General features: G+C 48.0%; 2 protein-coding genes across 2 annotated transcripts; both read right to left on the reverse strand.

Annotated features, from left to right (window-relative positions):
* Nucleotides 1-1,825: 1,825 nt before the first annotated feature.
* LOC129684855 (glutathione S-transferase Mu 6-like) lies at nucleotides 1,826-5,915 on the reverse strand. Its single transcript, XM_055618091.1, has 4 exons — nucleotides 5,795-5,915; nucleotides 4,787-4,882; nucleotides 4,592-4,702; nucleotides 1,826-2,228 (listed from the first exon to the last, which is right to left on the reverse strand). The coding sequence occupies exons 1-4, from the start codon at nucleotides 5,840-5,842 to the stop codon at nucleotides 2,139-2,141; spliced, it is 345 nt and encodes a 114-aa protein (XP_055474066.1). The 5' UTR covers nucleotides 5,843-5,915; the 3' UTR covers nucleotides 1,826-2,138.
* Nucleotides 5,916-10,778: 4,863 nt separating this feature from the next.
* On the reverse strand, nucleotides 10,779-14,923 carry LOC129684856 (glutathione S-transferase Mu 3). The gene is made up of 7 exons (XM_055618092.1): nucleotides 14,899-14,923; nucleotides 14,231-14,295; nucleotides 13,868-13,949; nucleotides 13,700-13,800; nucleotides 12,400-12,495; nucleotides 12,205-12,315; nucleotides 10,779-10,868 (listed from the first exon to the last, which is right to left on the reverse strand). The coding sequence occupies exons 1-7, from the start codon at nucleotides 14,906-14,908 to the stop codon at nucleotides 10,779-10,781; spliced, it is 555 nt and encodes a 184-aa protein (XP_055474067.1). The 5' UTR covers nucleotides 14,909-14,923.
* Nucleotides 14,924-15,392: the final 469 nt, after the last annotated feature.

Below are 15,392 nucleotides of genomic sequence, written 5' to 3' on the forward strand. Positions count from 1 at the left end.
AAACCAAAACCTTCCAATTGCCTTGCACAATCATTACCCGTCATTATTTACTGACAGAGACTAATCATATGTGTGAGGCAGATATTCGATGTGGTTTTGCTTTACAGTTCTCTAATGATAAATGATTTTAAAGCGACTTTTTGCGTGCTTATGGACACTTGCATATCTTCTCAAGGAAAAGAAAAGTCTGTTTAGCCCTTGGCCCAAGTTTGAGTTGTTTGGTCTTCTCTTTGTTGCAGTGGGACATGGCCAGACCCCCTCACTGTTTGCTGTGTCTTGTCTAAGATTTCCGCAGAGAGCCAGCAGGGGAATCAGAAAAGACCAGGACGGGCTGGGGAGATGGCTCAGTCTGTAAAGCCCTTGCATATTGTGCAAGCCATCACGCAAGTGCAACCATCTGAGTTCAGTCCCCAGCACCTGTAGAAAAGCCAGGCTAGGAAGTGTGGGCTTGTTAATCTTAGTGCTGGGGAGATGGCAAAATCCAGGGACTTACTAGCCAGACAGTCTAGGCAAATGAGTGAGGTTCAGGCTCAGGATGAGACAAAAATCTCAAGAGAAAAAAAGGCCGAGGGTGGCTGAAGAAGGTACTGGATGATGTCAACCTGGTTTCCATTTGCACAAGCACGCATGTACACACACACACACACACACACACACACACGTTCTTTCGCTCTCCCTTAATATTTGTGTCTACCTACTGAACTCTCATAATATTCCTCTTTTCCTGTTACTTCATCTGTGTTTAAGTAAGTGTTTAACAAAGGTTGGCTTAAAATGATTTTGATCTTACCAGATTAATAAGTATTTCTCTTCGGTGAACTTTTATCTTACGAACTTTACCTTTTAATTAGTCACTTATTTCACAGTGGCCCTCACATCTGCCTATGAGTTCTTATTTCATAACTATTGTAACAGGCTGAAACTTGGCATACGGATAATGCCCAGCAGCACTGTCCTCCGACCTGTTCCCAGTTACGGGTAAGTCTCGAAAGAAGTGCTTGACATAGGCCAGAATCTGTGATCTGTCCTCCATCAAAGGACGGTTCTCTCAAGAGTCCAGCTGTTTTGACACAAAACACCCACAGCACACCTGGCTGCTGCAATCAGGCCCAGGAAAGTAGGCCCCACCCACCTCCAGCCACTCAGGAGCAGCTGCGGCCTCCTAATTGCTTAGAGAGGGCTAAGCAATTAGCCCTCTGGGTCAGACTACTCCACCATGGAAAATCTTTTGTATCTCGTTCTGTGCCTTCTGGGAGGAAACCAGGATTATTGCCACAGTGCTAATTCCCAGCAGTGGCAAAAGCATCCCTGAAAAAGAATGCTTAAAAAAAAAAAAGCAAATATTAATTTCCCGAACATTGACTGTTCTCCTGACACAGTCATTCATATTAGAGATCAAAAATTCAATGACTCCTGGATCCCTGAAAGGAGTTGGGTGAGAATACCCACAAGACCAGTCACAAAAGATGCAGATATTTCCTGAGAACAAAGAAGAACGTTCAGAACACTGAACATTGGGTTCAGGAAGGACTTCCGGTAAGGACAGATGTGGATCCTAGGGCCTCGCCAATGGAGAAGCACAAATATCATGTATACTGCAGGACAAATGAGGAGGCCTGGCATGAAAGGAGCCTCGTCCTGGAGGAATCCCATCATCGGAATCATCAGAGGACATCAAGGGCCATATTTGATGCCCCTGACTGAGGGCTCTCATCATAGTCTTAATACCCAGCTCTTCCGGTGAACACAAGAACGGACGCCACTCAACCAAGTCAATGTAGTCAGTCTTCAGGGTCACTGGCAATAAGACAAGATGCAGAGCATGTGCAGTTCAGACTTTACTAGGGGCTCAGATGACCCTGATCGCTCAGGCAATTGGGGGGGGGGGGCGAGGGTTATAAGGTCAATTAAGCTGCTCAAGCATACCGCCATCTGCTAGGAAACAGGACAGAAACAACTAAGAGAAGGAAAGAACCAAAGAAGTGAAGAGCTGGACTTATGGAAGGTTTGCTGTAAATAGTGGGTGGAGGGGAGACAGCGACCCTGAGAGAGGAGGAAGTGGAAGGAGAAGACTGATGCAGAGGGGAAAGCAGGAGCCAAGTGCGGTTCAAAGTCCAGGACTGCAGGTGCACTCTCGGCTACTTGTTGCCCCACATGGCCTGTTTTAAGTACACAGGACTTGGGAGGAAGCGGCTGGTCTTCATATAGGCAGAGATCTTCGGCAGGCCCTGCAGGTGAGAAGGAGAAACCAGGACCTCAGGTCTGCAAACCCACTCTGGGAACAGCCAAGAGACCTTAAGATTCAGGCGCAGAAAATCCACCCAGCCACCCTGCAAAATCAGTCCCACCATCACCAGCTTTAAGCACGGATGCTGAGGTACCCAGAGGTTAAGAAACTTCCTCATCCTCCCAGGCCTAAGAGGGTCAGCCCAGCTCTGTGGCTCTGTGCTCCACCCACTCTGCCCTCTGTGCACTCCTCTCCTGCCTCCTGTAGGGGGCACTGTCACTCCTGGCTGCACTGACATGCCCACAATGAAAGGAATCAAGGATCCAGAAACCAAAAGAGCTGAGGACTTGTGTGTGTGGCCTGGAAGAGAGCCCAGGTCCCACCCAGTGATTCAGCAAATCCTGAGTATAAGTGGAAAAGGCTGAAGGGACCACAGAGCAAGGCATGGCCAGCTCCAACTGTTCACCTGAAGCTAAAACTTCTCCACCTGAGCCCTGAGCACAAGCTCCCTGAGCCCCACCAACCTCTGTGTCTAGCTCTGGTACAGTAGAGTGTGCTAGAGGACACCTCAGCCAAGAGTGCATAGGTCAGGCCTAAAGATCAATAAAAGCCGGAGCTACCAGCCCCCAAAGTCACACCCATCAGTGCTGGACCGTGGGCCTCTGCACTCCACAAGTGCTTCTAGTGCCCTCCCCAGGCAGGCCAGCTCCTGCACGCTCCCAAGGCCATTCCATGTGGACCAGAAGCATAATGATGAGAACTCACAGAGAATGGATTCCTTTATGGAGAGTCAAGAAGAAGAACTTCCAAGCTACCATTGTTGTTACACTAATACCGCCAACACCTAAACCTAAGAAAATAATAGTCTTGTTGGTGTCAAAGCAAATAGCTCTACACGGCCCATGATTAACCATGAGGTGAGGGCCTGGCAACCAACAATAACACATACTTCCCACAGTCTGTTGTGACTACTGCTCTTAGCTTCACTCACTCCTAGGATGAAGGGCCATTTTTAAATGTCCTGCCAGGCCTCACACAGAAAGGAAAATTCCAGGGAATATGAATTAAACATTAAAGTAAGAGCTCATTTCACAGAGAAACACATACAGGAGATTAGAAGGAAGAGAGGGAGGAAAGAGCACACCCATCAACAAAACTCAAGGTGAAGTCTTCTGAGGGATGCACCCAGCCGGTGGTGGCACTGGCCTTTAATCCCAGCACACAGGAGGCAGAGGCAGGTAGTTCTCTGAGTTCATGGAAGAGCAAGTTTCAGCACAGCCAGGGCTATACAGAGACACCCTGTCCCCACAAACACAACAACAAAACAAAACAAAATCTTCTACAGTAACTCCACATAGGTGCTCAATCTAAAACCAGCTAGAGCCCTGAGTCATGGTGCTTCCCTAGTCAGGAACATGGATACACCATTCTACAGATCCGCTATGGCCACTGAGTAGTCTTAGTCTTGCACATCAGTCTGCCTTTGTCTCAACCTAATGGTTGTGGGAATAGACAAATTCTTCACATGTTCCTCATACCACAGGTCCTGGGCAGGAAACCCAGGTGTACAAGGGCCTGATTTTCCTTTTTTCACAAATCAGAAGGAGACACTGAATGCTGTGTGTTGAGCTCTACTGAACCAAGGCATCCCCCAAGCCCATGAGGTATGAAGAAGGAACTCAGCTCTTTCTCTAAGACCAGGGCTATGCTTGGCACAGCTGCTAATGGTCTAGGGCCAGGGCCTTGGGGACTCTGTGGCTTCCAATCCTGAGAACCCAGCTCTTCCCACTGTTCAGAGCTATCGTTATCAGTCCAAGGCCACTGTGTGCTCAGACTGCAATGTTCTTGAGATATTCTGTTCCCCTTTGGCAACACTGCTTGCTTAGCTTTCAGCTGGTTGTATCCCATTTTTCTCCTGGATACAGTATATAAGAGGCTATATGTCTTACTAAGTTTCCTTGGCATAAGACATAACTTGTACCAGACCTACCAACCTTAGCTTACTGTCTCTATTTTCTATCTTTCTCATCTCCTGGCCACTTCCCACTTAGGACCTTGTCACTGAAGAACAACCTGCTGGTTCAGGTCAGCTGCCTTTAGAAGTCAGAGGTAGGCAGGAGCCAGAACAGCGTGTACTGGTGACCTTGAGCAAGCAGCTTTCTCTCCACCATCTTTAGTTCCTGATCTGTCCAGTGGGTCAGCTAAATCTAACCATTGCCTGCCTGTTGCAATGATGCTAAGTGGCAGAGCACAGGTCCTGGTAGGAGGCCTGTACTCAGTAGGTCCTTGTTACTCTTCCTTTAACCCTCAGAAACATCCTGGGAAAAGAAGCATATTCAAGAGGAAACAAGATCAGGGTATCACCTCAAAGCGGGCCACAAAGCCCTTCAGGTTTGCAAAAGCGTCCAGGCATGTGGGCTCAAACATTCGGTGCTGGTCAAGGACATCATAGACACGGAAATCTGCAAAGGTGATCTGCAGGAAGTGAGGGTCAGTGGGATGGTATCCAGTGACCTGGGAAGAATGGCAACTCCTCCCCCTACCTATTGCCCTCTTTACCTTGTCCCCTGCAAACCATGGCCACTTCCCTAGGAACTCAGAGTAAAGCATCAACTGTTCTGGGAGGCCCTTCAAGAACTCTGGCTTCAGTTTCTCCTGGGAGAGCAAACAGCTGTCACCATCCTTAAACACAGGAGCTATGGAGAAAGGCTGACCTCTTAGGGCCGTGCAGAATAGTCACTTCCTTTATAATACTGGGCCTGGGTATGTGTGCAGCTTTCTAAACAACAAATCATTGTAGCAATCAGACTCCTACTTGGTAGCAGAGTTCACTCAGATTGGAAGTTAGATGAGAATGCCACACTGTCCCTGAATCTGTCACCACCAACATCCCAACCAGGCATGGTGTACTACACCCAAGACTACTTTTAGGTAACTTACAGGTTCTACACCCAGAAGTCCAGTGGAACCGAAGAAGCAAAATAGGTAGCAGTCTCTAGAGAAGAGACAAAATTATTCCCAAGGGATGACACAAGATCAGGGTCAATATCTGAGCAGCGTGAGCAAAGCTGAACCATGTTTGAGGTTGAAAGGGCCAAAGGTCCTCAGGCTGAGCGTGAGCTGCATACTGGAAGAGGTCCTGGTCATTGCTTCTACCAGGGACACAGCTCTGGGAAAACTGTTGGGTAGATCTCTGAATAGATTAGGCTTATTTTCTTCCAGTTTGAATCTGTGCATCCAAGGAGCAGGGAGATGTCTGACCAGCCAGGTAAGATGGCGCATGGCAGTGGTCAAGCCCAAAGTTAGAGAGAATTCTGAATACAAGAATTTATTATATAGGAAGCAAATGCCCATCCATGGCTGTCACAACCATACCAAAGATTTCTAGGCATTGATACACAGTGCTTAAGACTTGGGGGTTAGGAAGGTGAATGTGTTCCCTGGATAAGAAAGCTTAGAGATTCAAAATGGGTGGGTTCAAATCCCACATAGGACATGTGTGGATATGAACACAAGCCTTTAACTCCTCCTGCAAGCCCCTGCCTGTTCCACACAGTTAGGACTCACAAAGTCAGGGCTGTAACAGACACTGCTCATCTGCATGCGGGTGTCCATAAGCTGGCTCTCCAAAATGTCCACACAGATCCTCTCCTCCTCTGTCTACCCACCTGCAGCACATATAGCACAGACTCACCCTCGGCCTCCCGCCCCAGCCAGGCCAGGCCAAGAGGGATGGCTTTGTGTCCCTTCCCTGCAGGCAGCCCCTTGGAGACTGGGCAGGCGGGCTTCAGTCAGGATGGACTTCACTTTCAGATACCAGAGCACAGGGGGCAGCGTCTGCTTGCATGCTGTTCTTGAGTCCTCCTGCCCCACTCCCAAATGGGCCAACCCTCAAGGCCTGAAGCCCAGCTTACCTGGACAGTGGGGAGGAGCTCCTGTCCAAACTTACCATCTCCTGAGGCAAGTCTGAGTATTCAGACACCGAAGGCAGTGATTGGCACACCTGCTCTAGTGGCTCCCTGCCTACAACCCCTCCCCCCTGCTGGGTCCTCAGGAAGTTGGAAGTGCCCCCTGGAGACTGGCCAAATAGGCAGACAACAAGGCGGTTCTTCTTCTTTTTTTTTTTTTTTTTTTTCATTGCTGACCTCAATTTTCATACCTAGACGGTGAGAATCTGTCATCCAAGAAAGCTCACCCGTCAATATAAGGGCCGAAAAGGCATGCCCCTGAGCTGAGAGTTTAATCAAGCATGCATCACTGCTTCCAGGACTCTTCTAGTCTGAAAGCTATCAAAACATCACTGTCCTTGCAGTCTAGAGTTCTGGGGATAAGAAGTGACATGGGAATGACACGTTGGTTGGAATGAAAAAAAGAGACAGGGAAATAAAAAGGAAAGGAAAGGACATGGCTGCTCCTAGGTATGATTGAGGAGAACGTTTATTTTAAATACATGGGAGAGCGTAGCCAGAGGCAGACACATCTGGGAGAATTCAGAGTGGTCATGACCCTGAACCATGTGGGGAGGGAGGAGGGAACCAAGAACAACAATCAGGAGGCCAAAGGTTCAAAAATCTGGATTATATAGGGAAGAGCCTCTCGGGGAAGGGCGGCCCAGCCCCTGGGCTGGAGAGTTCAAGGTATATATGCCAATCATACATATCCTGTGGCAGATACGGACTGAGGGAAGCTGGTAGAACCTGGAGGCCAGGTCAGCTTTGATATGTTAAATGGGGACTTCAGCGTCTTGTTCCAGGTTTGAAACTTAAAAATGAGCATATAAATTAATCAGTGTGTTGGCCATATTTGTGAGCTCAGTCCAAGGCCTGTGGACCTCAGGCTTTCCCACTGCACTGACAGCAGTCTGTTGGCAAAACCTCACGCTCAGCAGCACAGCAGAAGGCTCCACAGAGCTTGCAGCCAGAGCTGATAGGGTGGTAGAGCATATGATCACGGAAACAGACTGCTTCCAAGAGACTAGAGATTCCTGTTCAAAGGGGACCCAGCAGTGTCTGCATAGGATCTAGGGAGCTCAATGGCCAGACTCTCAGCTGTCCAGCTCCCCGGCATCAACCCTAGCACAGGCTCCTGGTTCATGTGTGTCTGGGAATGGGATGGTGGTTCAAAGGCCCTTCAAGTCATTGCAACCTGGAACTTGAGGTTAAATCTCAAATACTATATCCCACCAATGTTACTTGAGAGCCGCAGTTCCCTTGTTCAGGTTTTTAGTATTTGTCTTAGTTGGTGTTTTCTTGCTGTGGAAAGACACCATGACCACAGCAACCCTTATAAAAGAAAGCATTTAATTGGGGCTTGCCTACAGTTTCAGAGGTTTAGTTCATTATCTTCATGGTAGGGAGCATGTCAGCATGCAGGCAGACATGGTGGCTGAGAGTTCTACATCTGGATCTGAAGGCAGCAGGAAGAGAGGGCCGCTGGACTTGGGAGAATGGGGAAATGGCTCTGTTGGTAAAGACTTGTCAGATATTTCAGTTAGGGTTCCTCTTGCTGTGAAAAAAGACATGACCAATAACAACTTGAGGAAGAAAGGGTTTACTGCACACAGAAACCAGGAGGCAGAAACTGAAACAGAAGTCATACACAGAGAAACGCTGCTCATAAGCTTGGTTTTTATGGCTTTCTCAGTCTGATTTCTTATACCACTCAGGATCATCTGCCCAGGGGTGGCAGAGCATGCGCTCAAGGAAACAGAAAACCTTTCCCCTCCCTGTCCCTTCCAGTGAGCTGGGTGCTTCTACATCAATCATGAAATGCCCTACAAACTTGTCTACAGGCAATCTGATGGAGGCATTTTCTCAATTGAGGTTCCTCTTCCCAAATAACTCTAGCTTGTGTCAAGTTGGCAAAAACCTAACCAGCACATCAAACACTAGTTTGATTCTCCAGAAACCACATTAAAAAAGTAAAATGTGGTGGTGGGGGCATCCAAAATCCTATCGCTAGGGAGTTGGAGGCAGGGGGCTCCCAGAGGCTTCCTGAATGGTCAGTCTAGCTGAAGCAGTGAGCTCCAAGTCCAGGTACTAAAATTAAGGTGGAGAGTAATTAAGGAGGACACCAGATATATCAGACCCTGGTCTCCACACACATGTGAACACATATGCATATACTCTGTACACACACACACACACACACACACACACACACACACACACACAAGACTCAGTGAAGGAATAACTGTATAATTCTGTAACCGCAGTTCTTGGGAGGTAGAAGCAGGAGGATCAGGAGTTCAATGCCATCCTTTGCTACATAACAATTTGAGGCCAGCCTGAACTTAGCAATTTAGGCTAAAAAAATACATAAGTGAAAATGGACTCAGAAGGATCATCTCATTAAGAATTAGAGAGAAAAACAGCAGGTCAGGGAAGCAGTACATGCCAGCAGCTGCCGGGAGGGAGAAATGGAAAATGAAGAATGAGTCACGCTTTTTGAGTTAGTGTCCAAGGAAGCAGATAGACACAGCAATGGAGGCTTGGAAGCAGCCATATGAGATGAGAAATGCCTTCAAAGAAGGAGAGTCAGGGGAAACACACAGAGAATTGGCTACGATCTGAAGAATAAATAGAAAGGGGAGAAAGGAAAAGTCCACCTTTTGAATTAGAATTCAGAAGAGCAGTAGGCTTAGCACATCTGTAAGCAGTTACTTCAAGGGAGGGTTTCTGGATTATGTGAATGTGTTACCTCATTTATGGGGTAATTATTCGTCTTAACATGTCTTCAGGTGTACCAGCTTTCTTGAAGAAGGAGTCTCCTAGCCAGGCCATTGACAAGCCCAGTTAAGTAACTCTTTAAGTAGGAGGCAATAGTATGTATTTGTAACCTTGTGTTTTGGATAATTCAAAATGTCATGTCTATACCCAGGACCAGGGGTAAAACTCAGATTCTATATTTGACCAGGAAGAAATACTTTCCCTTAATGGGTCTCAGCAAAGCCCTGGTGCCCTCATCTTCCTTCCTCTCATTTGGTGTTTGAATTTTTAAGGAAGCAATCTCGATGTTACCTTTTCTTAAAGAGAAATAGGAAGGCGGGAAACTGATTATGACGTTTTGTTTGTCTTCACACAGCTTTTATATATATATATATATATATATATATATATATATATATATATTTTTTTTTTTTTTTTTGTTTTAATCACAGGTCATTCACTTTGTATCCCATCTGTAGTCCCCTCCCTCTTTCCCTCCTAATTCCACCCTCCCTTCCTCATCTCCTCCCTGCCCCCTTCCAAGCCTGCTACTGCCAGTCTAGCTGCCTAATACCAAGAACAGGAGTTAGGTGAACTCAAAGCTAGGTGATGTGTGAGTTCCTCCTGTTAGCCAAAGCACCCGTCATCTCCTGGCATTCTTCTCTCATGCTTTAGCTGGCACTTTCCCAGGGTTTCCTGTCCACTCAGGACTGATTACAGCACAGGCTGTGGGGGCTCTCTCACCATCAACAGGTGAGGGGGTGCAAATTTCAGGATGCTTTTCCCATTAGAAATAATATACACATATTCACAGAATCCAAGGTAATATGCCTGCACAGTCTGTTGATCCTGTCTCATGGGTCCTGGCTGACCTTGGAGGTCAAGGGCCAAAATAGTAGCTGTTCTTATTGACTCTCTTATCCTTATTGGTAGAGATCTTACAATTACTTTTGTTGAAAACCCAGAAGAACAACATTGACAAACTTGTAATTCAAAAATTCATGCAATGTTTTGATAGAGTTCTAAAAAAAAACCTATTTGTTTGAAATTTTTGTTAAGACTTAGTTTTCCTCGTTATATTGTTGAAAAAAAATTTAGTAGACCAATAGACCAATATCCTAGAAAAACTCTATTGCTTTAAAGATAATTTCAATATTAATATTAGCATATTGAACTTTGATAATAAATAACCTTTAGTAGTTAACTGCCTTTAGTCAGAAAACACATGTAACATCAAACACATTCTCTGTAAACAAGAAAAAACAGAAGAGGAAAGTCCCAGCATGCTAAAGAGGTTCCAGGCAAATATACTTCATCCTCTAGTGAGCTCTGCTGAAAGGGTCTCAGGTTAGAACCAAGATATTTCAAAGCTCTTCTGGTTCCTCTAGGTACTCCAGAGCCTGGCACGACAGGCTCAGAGCTCAGACTGCTTGGTAAGTCCAAAGCAAAAGGAATAAGACACAACACACAGCAAGTGGGTTTCGGGCTTTATTGGAGATGAGACAGGCCGGGGCAGCTCCTCCATCAGGAACGGGCTGACATTGAGACAGTATTGACCTTTAGGGTGATTCTAAGAAGCGTGAGTTCAGGGCAGACCTCAAACCACAGAAAAGGACTGTGACATTGGGTTAGGGCACAAATGGAGAGGGGGTTGTGATGAAAGAAGGTGGAGAATGAAGACTGCATGGGCTTGCCTAGGTCAGGGCTGGCTGACAACGCTGGAGATGGGAGTGAGAGAGAAGTGAGAATACGGAGGTGGCAGAGCAGAAGACCAGTGGCCCCCAAGGCTTGGGGAATCCCCAGTGTGGACAGATCCTCCCTGTGAGTGCCAGCATGGCAGGGGCCTAATCCGTGCCCCACCTGGCTAGCTTAGTAAACACAGGTGTTGGGAGGAAGCAACTACTCTTCATGTAGGTAGAGATCCTCTTCAGGCCCTGCAAATTGGGAAGGACACAGCAGGAGCTCAGCCCTGCAGCCCCACTAGACTGAGCAGCCCCACACCAGGGATAACATTTCTCAAAGACTCGAGCTCTGGACCACAGCACAGCCAGCTTAGCTCCTGGCCCTAGCTAGAGAATGCTTCAGGTTCCTATAATGGGAGCTAAGACCCTGGGAAGGCACTGGACCAAGACCCATTACCAGAAGTCTGAGATCCAGAGAAGTTAGTCAACTTCCCTTCTCACTCAGGTATCCATTAAGACAGAGGTGAAATCAGCTTGGCTCTGAGGCTGCCATTCTCCCTCTCCCTTATCCTCCTCCATTTTCCTCATCCTCTTCCTCTCCCTTGTCCTCTTCTATTGTCTCCCTCTCCCATGCCTCTCCCTCTCCACTTCCACTCCGTCACTGTTTCCCTCCCTCTCTCTTCCCTATGAACAGACATTTCACTGGGAAGCATTTTCTGGCTTGTATTTACACAGAGGAGGGATCTAACAGGATGAAAGAACGGGGAAAGCAGGTGGAACCCAGTGACTCATCAAATCCTCAATGAAATCAAACAAGAGAACAGGCCTCAAGGGAAAGCTGAACGGGATTCTAATCCATTTCCTGTGAGCAGAACTGACAGTTCGCTTGGTTGCCAAGTGTAACCTCATTGCACTCTGGCTGTCCTTGTCTCCCTGTCTAATACAGGCACCACCCCCACAGGACCATATGTCATGCGATAAGCCATTCACCAAGCTGCAGAATACACAGACGATTCTAGAGGTCGCGAAGACATCTGCCACCAACTGTACACAAGCTGGGCTAAGGTGCCCCTTCAGCCACCCACCCTAAAGCCATGCTATCTTCTGCACAGTCCCCAGGATACCCAGTCTGGGCCAGAACCACAGCTGATGAGAACTAGCAGGGAAAGAGCACCCTTGATGGGGAGAGATCATCAAGGTCAACAGATATAGAAAGAAATGTCCTTGGCTCAATGTCTCTGATTCCCAGATTCATGTACATATCCCAAGACTGTTGTGTGGTGCGATCCAGGCTGGGCTAAACAGCCCAGGGTAATATCACACACATCTCACAGTCTGGGTTTCTAGAGCTCTCTGCTGATTCAGTCCCAAGATGGCGGCATTATGCATGACGTGCCCAATATCCTCCCTTCCCCCACAATCATCACCACACTTGTGGATATTGAAGTGATAAATGTTGCCAGATACGGTTTACAGAAATCTGGAAAAAAAAATAATCCTAGTTGTTTTTCCTTTAGTCTCAGGACTAGAAAAGCATCATGCAATGAGGAACGAGACAACCCGAGAGGAAGCGGGATCAGGGCATCACCTCAAAGCGGGCCAGGAAGTCCTTCAGGTTTGGGAAGGCATCCAGGCACTTGGGCTCAAACATACGATACTGGTCAAGGATGTCATAAGCAAGAAAGTCCACATAGGTGACCTGCAGGAAGCCCAGGTGAGTGTACTGGAATCTGGCAACCTGGGAAGAATGGCAACCTCATTGCTTCCATCTCCCCACCTTTACCTTGTTCCCTGCAAACCATGGCCGCTTGCCCAGGAACTCAGAGTAGATTTTCATCTTGTCAGGGATGGCCTTCAAGAACTCTGGCTTCTGCTTCTCCTGAGGCAGAAAAGGGCTGTCAGCCCCCTTAGTCATGGGCTCCCCAACTAGTCATGGGCTAGGCTCGTGAGTGTGGCCACCATTTTTTACTTTTATTTTTTAGTAGCTGGACATCATCTATCAGCAGTGACTTGGAGACAGACAGGAATGCTACACTGTCCATAGATCTGTCACCACTGGTACTCAGGAGCTGGAGTCACACCCAGATCTTCTATGCACGTCATCATGCATGTTGTGGTTTCAGAGATCCAGAAACAAAGGACTCAAAGAACCCAGGAGAAGACAAAGTTAGACTGGTTTTGGGAGTGAGTGCATAAGAACAGTTTAGATATTTGAAGAGCATGCATCAGATTTGAGTGATGAACATTGAAAGGAAGAATTGTCAAGGGTCCTCTGACTGCCCCTGAGCTGCCTACAAAGAAGATGTCCTGACCTTTAGTGATGCTAAAGACAGAACTCTTGGGAAGTGCTTGGTGTATGGGCGAAGCCATTGCACATGCCACTCCCAAGCCTCTGCCTCTTCTCTTCATAATGTGTTTGTAGGAGAGGGCGTGTATGGCTGTGCCTACCTGTGTGTGCATCCATGCAAGGTAAAGGCTGCTGTCCAGTGTCTTCCTCGGTCTCTCTCCACCTTATGTTTTTGTGACAGTGTCTCTCACTGAGCCTGCAGCACTCAGACTAGCTGCACTTGCTGGCCAGCAAGCACAGTAATCCTCCTGTCTTCTTTCTCATGCTGCTACAAGACACTCTCTGGTTTGTGTTTTCTATCTGGGTACCTGGGGTCCATCATCGAGTCCTCATGGCTTGCACGTCAAAGACTTTTGCCCTCTGAGCCATCTCCCCCTCCTCTATTTCACCCTTTGGGTCTGTGTTTTAAGGATTGTTAGTGAGAACACCAGATCAAAATGACACATGGAAATGGGCAAAGGACAGGCATAACAGGCATTAAATGTTTAGGATCAGACTGTTCACTCTACAGAATCTGAACCATATCTAGAAGGTTAGGTGAGCAGCGACAGATTCACGGTGTTGACGTGAGAGGCTGCTGGGGTAATGAGGCCGTTCTGCTGGCAAGACAGGAAAGCCTGCAGATCAGTAAGTAACTCAGTTCATCAAGGAAGGAGGATGCAAGTCTGAATGCAGGTCAGAGTGCAAGGCTAACTCCTGCTGCAAACCCCGTCTGCTCCACCCACTGGCAACTCACAAAGTCCGGGCTGCAGCAGACTATCATGAGTTGTATGTGGGTGTCCATGACCTGGTTTTCCAAAGTATCCACACGGATCCTCTCCTCCTCTGTCTCCCCACCTGCAGCACACACAGCACAGACTCACCCTCAGCATCCTGCCCCAGCCAAGCAGCCAGCCCCACTCACACAGGTTGTGTTTGCGGCCAAGGTAGCGCAGGATGGCGTTGCTCTGGGTGATCTTGTGTGACCCGTCAATTAAGTAGGGCAGCTGCGAGGACAAGCAGAAATGCTCAGATGGGATATGGAGTCTTTGCATCCCTTCTCAGGGTGAGGACAGGCTGGCTGTGGCACGAAGTGTGTCTGCCACAGGATGCCCTCTCTGAGCACAGGGCACAATGAATGAATGAGCTGGGACACAGCCCATCACAGAAACTGCAACCAGCCGGAATGGGAGCAGGAGAGCGGAAACACCGATCCCAAACTCCTCAGCCAGGCAACACGAGGTGAGATCACCATGCCTTTTCCAAACCTCCCCTTCCTTGTACCTACATTGGGAATGTCCAGGCCAAGATTGAATTTCTCCCTCAGCCACTGGCTTCTGTCAAAGTTGGGGGCTGTCGTGGACAAGATGATGTAAAAAAAAAAAAAAATCAGTCCAGTGTCTAACACTCCTTCCTCAGGGACCCACCCAAGGACTCAGGAGCAAGATACCCTGAGGCAGAGGATCTGCAACCTCTCACACTACTTCACTCTCAAGATGGAGGAGAGAGATGCACAACTGGTATTATTACAACTGGTACTAAGGGGAGCCTGGACCCAACAGGACCACAGTAATGAACCCAGCCCAATTCAAAATCCAGTTAACCAGGAGCTCCACTCTCAATGTTCTTTTTGCTTTGTTGTTGTTTGACACAAAGTCTCTCAAGTATGTAAACTCTGGCTGCTCTGAAATTAGATATGCATACCTGGCCAACCTCAAACTCACAAAGATCCACCTGCCTCTACCTCCTTAGTGCTGGGATTAAAGGCAAGCTCTGCCCCATACTGGGTCCTTCTCAGTGTGTAGAAAACCAACATGCAGCAGCCTCAAGAGGTTGCTGGAAGGAACAGGCTCCAGCTCCATTGTGGATGGTCCGCAGGGCTAGGAATAAGAGCCTAGGCATGGTGTGATGGCATCACTGGGGAAAGGAGGTGTCTGACAGAGAAGGTGTCATTACCATCCCCCATCACGTATCTCTTCTCCTCATAGCTTGAGTCTGTGTATTCCAGGAGCAGGCGGATGGGGTGAGTCAGCTGGGAGAGAAGGCCGTAGAGGTTAGAGATGTGCTGGACCCTTACTGGATGACTTCATTTTCTCAGCTCAGTCCCCTCACAGGCCACCGACACAGCCACCCCGAGGTGCACACACAGATGCACACAACTCACGCATGCACTCTCCCCAGTTTGTGAACCCCAGATTGCTCAAGGAAGTATCCCTCTGCTAAAGACAGCCCAGGCAGCTCTGAACTTCCCGCCTAAGTCCTAGTCCCACCCTTCAGGCAGAGCCCTCTCTCAGTCCTCGGGACATTCCAGTATCCCAGTGTCAAAGGCATGGTGCTGGTGCTCAGGTCTTCCCAGACTGGCTTCAGGAAGGCTGAACAGGGGACTTTAAGGAGGCACCAAGGGAAAGGTGGGAGGGGCCTTGTGAACGGTCTCACCCTCAATGACCTAA

Source organism: Psammomys obesus, unplaced genomic scaffold (genome assembly GCF_907164565.1).
Source record: "Psammomys obesus unplaced genomic scaffold, mPsaObe1.curated_primary_1811, whole genome shotgun sequence".
In the NCBI taxonomy this organism is placed as follows: Eukaryota; Metazoa; Chordata; class Mammalia; order Rodentia; family Muridae; genus Psammomys; species Psammomys obesus.